Here is a 5098-nt window from a genome sequence, read left to right on the forward strand (position 1 = left end):
GGAACAATAATAAAGACGGCAAGAAGAAACTCCCTTTAGTTGCATTGGATAAGGTATGTTTGCCTAAGGAACTTAGGGGAACAGGAATTCAGAGTCTGGAGAATCAGAATTTAACCTTAGGTGCTAAGTTGGTTTGGAAATTATATGACAAGCCTAGCTCCTTATAGGCACAGATTATTTTTTCCTAATATTTAAATAATGGACTGAGAGAGTACATTTTTAAGGTCTCAAATTTGCCTTTGGGTTCTGCCATTTGGAATTTCCTTTGTAAATATAGATCAATTATTTTGACTCATCTCTCATGGATTGTTCATAATGGTAGAAAGGTTAGATTTTGGGATGAAGTATAGAATGGACACACACCTTTGGTGAATAATAGGGATTGGTCTCCTCTGATCACTGTTCTTTCCTCCCTTTGGGTTGTTTTTGTAGTAGCTTATTTTGAAATTGTGTCTAGTGGACCCCTTAAGCTAGCTAGATGGAAGTCGAATAATTTCTTAGATGTTCATCAAAGCATGAAATTAGATTTTGAGAAGATTTTGGTGGATAGAAATATATTTCTTTTTTATTCTGAGGATGAACTTATTTGGACAAAGAATATTTCTGGTGAGTACACTGTTAAAGATGGTTACAACTCTCTTATGGTTGTTAAAGATTTATCATCTTGGCCTTATAAGTTATTTTGGAATTCGTCTTGTCTTCCTAAAGCTGGAGCTTTTGCTTGGTTGGCAGTTCAGGACAAAGTCCTTACAGGTTTGAGACTAGACAGACTTGGTATTACTGTTGTTTTCCCTTGTGTCATTTGTAACAAAAATCTGGAATCTTCTTCACACCTGTTCCTACATTGTGATTATGCTTATGAATGTTGGCAGTGGTTGTTTGAGAAGTTAAATATATCCTTTGTTATTGGTAAGGATCTCATTTCCCATTTTAGATCTTGGCCCTTTATGTTTGCCTCATCTTTTTATGCATCCCTTTGGATCATATCTCCATCTATTGTGATTTGGAATGTTTGGCTAAAGAGATACAATAGGATATTTAAAAAAACAAAGTCTCTTGTGTTTGAGATTTTATTAAAAATTGAGTCTTCAATCTCTGAGGTTGCTTTGTCGTTTATTTATAAGAATTTAGAAAATCTTACTTTTTTTTCGCACTGGGATAGTACAGTTACTAGAGTTTGGAAGATGCTGTCAGTTTTACCCTCTCATGGTTCAATTTTAAAAAAGAATGATGCAATAGGTAAGAGATGCTCTGCTAGATGGAAACCTCCTCCACAGGGGCAATTTAAACTGAATTTTGATGGGGCCTCTCGTGGTAACCCTGGCCGGCTTGGTAGGCATGGTAATTTATGATCACAAAGCAAATTTTATTCGAACTAAGTGTCATGCTATTGGTTTTAAAACTAACAATTAGGTGGAATTTCATGCTTTGTCTTTTGGATTGAATATGGCAATCTCTTTGGGAATTAAGGACTTAATAATTGAAGGTGATTCTATGGTGATTATTCAATGTGTTATGAAAAAGAAATCGAATTGTTGGAATTTGCAATATATACTTGATCCCATTTTATAAAAAATAAAAGTGTTTGAATCTTTCTTGATATCGCATTGTTATAGAGAAGTTCATAATATTGCGGATTATTTGGCAAGTTTAGCCATTGATAGCAATGCTAATCAGCAAGAGGTGGGTTTTGAGGAAATTCCTTTTAGGGTATGGGAAGGTTTGCAACAATAGTTATATGATTTTCTTGAGTAATATTGATGTAAAATTTTATGATGATAATTATTCCCACTTTCCCTTTCATTTCAAGTATTCATGTCCGTTGTCTGGAGGAGAGTTCGAGCTCATGGTATTTGATACAATAGTGTTTTTCCAAAGGTTTTTTGATACTTTCTTTTTTGGCAGGAAGGTGTGGAGTCTACATTTGAAAATTATCTGATGGGTTTTTTTGGCAAATTGTCATATGGGCTCTATGCAAAACTGATATTATATGTGTTGTGACCGCATTTTGTATGTGGTTTTGGGTGGGATGTATAAACTGATCCATTAGATACTATAGGTTTATTTTATGAGCTGTGACTAGTGGTTTTCTTCCCAGGTTCTTTCCTCGATATGCTCTTTGAATCTTATGTAAAAAATAAAAAATATTAATAAAAAAGTTTAGTGGAATAATCCACTTTTATTGGAAAAAAAAACAAACTTGATTTTGAGAAGGATACGATCTTATCAATAAAAAGAAAGTGCATAGAAAAGGTCTAATATAAGAAGTTTTGATCAAGAAAAAACAAAACAATAAGTTAAAATCCTACCATCACCCATGCCATACGTCGCGGGGTTCGAGTTTGGGATTCATAGCTCGTCGGCCTAGAAATTCGCAGTGCATCGTGAAATCCTTGCATCTATTTATACAACTATGTTTGGCTCAAAACTCAATCTATTGTGGTTTTGGTTAGGCAGCGAAGTTTAGATTTGCCTGCAGTAATACATAAAGAATGATGGAGTTGGAGGAATTGGATCCTCTACAAATTGCAATTGCAAAGGTTAAGCAAATCGTCGAAGGGAAAGTCCCATTAGGCCTTAATGAATATTCGCAGGTGGATTATCAAATCTATATAAAGCTCAACAAAGTGGGTTATCGTGGGATGCAATCTGAATATGAGAAAGCCTTAAAAGATTATATCAATTCATCAGTAGTTCCCGCATTGAGGGAGAAAGAAGATGAGTTTCTTTTGACAGAAGTTGTAAATGAATGGGAATTTTACAAACAAATGGTTACAATTCTATCCGAATTTCTGTCTTTTCGTTTGACCAGTTCGAATTATTATTCGATAATATTAAAACCCGAGGAAACTGCTCGGAGATGCTTCCCTGAAATAGTCTACAATGAGGTTTTGTGCAATAATGTGCTGGCTACTATGATGGTTCAGATTAATAAAATGCGGGAAGGTGAGAGCATTCTTAATGGGACTTTATTGAAGAATGTTGTGTGTATGTTGTGGGATTTTGGGATGGACTACTATAAAGATTTTGAAGTCGCCGTTTTTGAAAAAACCGGCATTTACTATTCCAGAAAGACTGCTTCATGGATATGTGAGTATTCTTGTCCAGATTATTTGCTGAAGGTTGTTGAGTATTTAAGGTTGGAGAAAGAAACCATTGCAATGCATTGTGTGCATCGAAGTAGCCAAACTAGGTATGTAAAAATGGTAGAAAATGAACTTCTTTGCAAGCATGAATACCAACTATTGAAGGAAGATTCAGATTGTCATCCATTATTGAAAAATGACAAGATGGATGATCTTTCAGAGATGTTTAACTTGTTTTCTGAAATAGATAAAGGCATTCAACTCATGGCCAAAATATTTAGACAGCATGTTACCAGGCATGGTACATTTTTTGTTAAACATGGAGGGCAAATGGTGGCAGAGGCTATAAAGGCAAATAACGAAGGTATTGCCAGTGAAAAAGATCAGTTTGTGAGGAGTATTATTCAATTGAATGAGAAATACTTGCAATGTGTGGAGGAGAAATTTATGAACCACTGCCTTTTCAAAATTGCACTCATGGCAGCCTTTCAGAATTTTTGCAATCAACAAGTTGCAGGGAGCAGTATTTGGGAATTGTTGGTCACATTTTGTGACAATATTTTGACGAATAGAAACATGACATATTCAGATGTTGAAGATGCCCTTGAGAAGGTTGCAAAGATCTTTCCCTGCGTCCATGACAAAGACATGGTTGCAGATTTTTATAGGAAGAAGCTCGGAGATAGGCTTCTATCCCATAGAAGTTTAAATGCTGATTATGAAAAAAGCATGTTAGTTAAGTTGAAGTTTGAGTGTGGAAGACAATTTACATCTAAAATGGAGGGCATGCTTACTGATTGGACATTGGCAATGAAAACCCAATCAGGTTTTGAGAAATACCTGAGTCAGAATCCTCTTCATCCATGTTCTGGAATAGAATTCCTTGTCACAGTTTTGACATCTGGCTTCTGGCCAAGCTATAAGTCACCTGAATCACTTGTTCTTCCTGTTGAAATGGTGAGACATTTAGAGTCATTCAAAGAGTTCTATAACAGAGAAAAAATGAACAGAAGGCTAACATGGAAACACTCTCTGGGAACATGCATTATTGTTGGAAGATTTGACCAGGGTGAAATTCAAATAGTCGGAACACCTTGTCATGCAAGTGCACTTCTGTTGTTCAATGAAACAGAGACGCTAAGTTTTTCACAAGTCAAATCCCAATTGAATTTGAATGTTGAAGATACAATTGCATTGCTGAATTCCCTTGCATGTTCAAAATACAGAATCCTAAGTAAATTACCAGATACCCAATCTGTGAAAGAAACAGACTATTTTGAAATCAATGCAAAATTTTCCTGTAACAAGAGGAAGATCCGACTTCCGCCACCCACAGACAATGTAAAAGAAAATGTTGGGAAGTCTGTGTTTCAAGATAGCCATCATATGATTGATGCTTCGATCGTAAGAATTATGAAGAGCAGAGAAACATTAGCTCATAAGGAATTAGTGATGCAATGCACTGAGCAGGTTAAAGACATGTTCAAGCCAGATATGAAACAAATTAAAAAGAGAATTGAAAATCTCATAGATAGGGAATATTTAGAGAGAGATAAGGAAAATCCTGGAATGTACAATTACTTACCTTGACATTGGTTTAGAATAGAGGGCAATTAGATATTTCTAGATTTCATACTTTACAGATTATTTTAGCACATCCTCAAAGTTGAGTACTCATTCATTGTTTCAGAAAAGAGGTCTATTAGGCATTTCTTCACAAATTATTTAACGCTGAAACTTAATAATTTATATTAGGCATTTCTTGATACTTCACAAATTATTTTAACACTGAAACTCAACAAATTATATTAGGCATTTCTTGATACTTCAGAAATTATTTTAACAGTGATACTTAACAAATTATTTTAACAGTGATACTTAACAAATTATTTTAGCATTGATCTTTATAAAAATCTTCAAAGAGAGTACTTTTGTTGTTTTTTAATGGAATTTGTGAATCTTACGCTGTTCATTAATCTTCTACTTTTCTTATCTCTAGACTATCTAATCAT

The 5098-nt window shown here is 34.6% G+C and overlaps 1 protein-coding gene across 1 annotated transcript; it reads left to right on the forward strand.

The window, feature by feature from the left end:
- The first annotated feature begins 2495 nt into the window (after positions 1-2495).
- Positions 2496-4676, forward strand: LOC131055612 (cullin-1-like). Its single transcript, XM_057990095.2, has one exon. It carries the CDS (start codon positions 2496-2498, stop codon positions 4674-4676), a length of 2181 nt encoding a protein of 726 aa, XP_057846078.2.
- Positions 4677-5098: the final 422 nt, after the last annotated feature.

Source organism: Cryptomeria japonica, chromosome 1, assembly GCF_030272615.1.
Source record: "Cryptomeria japonica chromosome 1, Sugi_1.0, whole genome shotgun sequence".
NCBI lineage: Eukaryota > Viridiplantae > Streptophyta > Pinopsida > Cupressales > Cupressaceae > Cryptomeria > Cryptomeria japonica.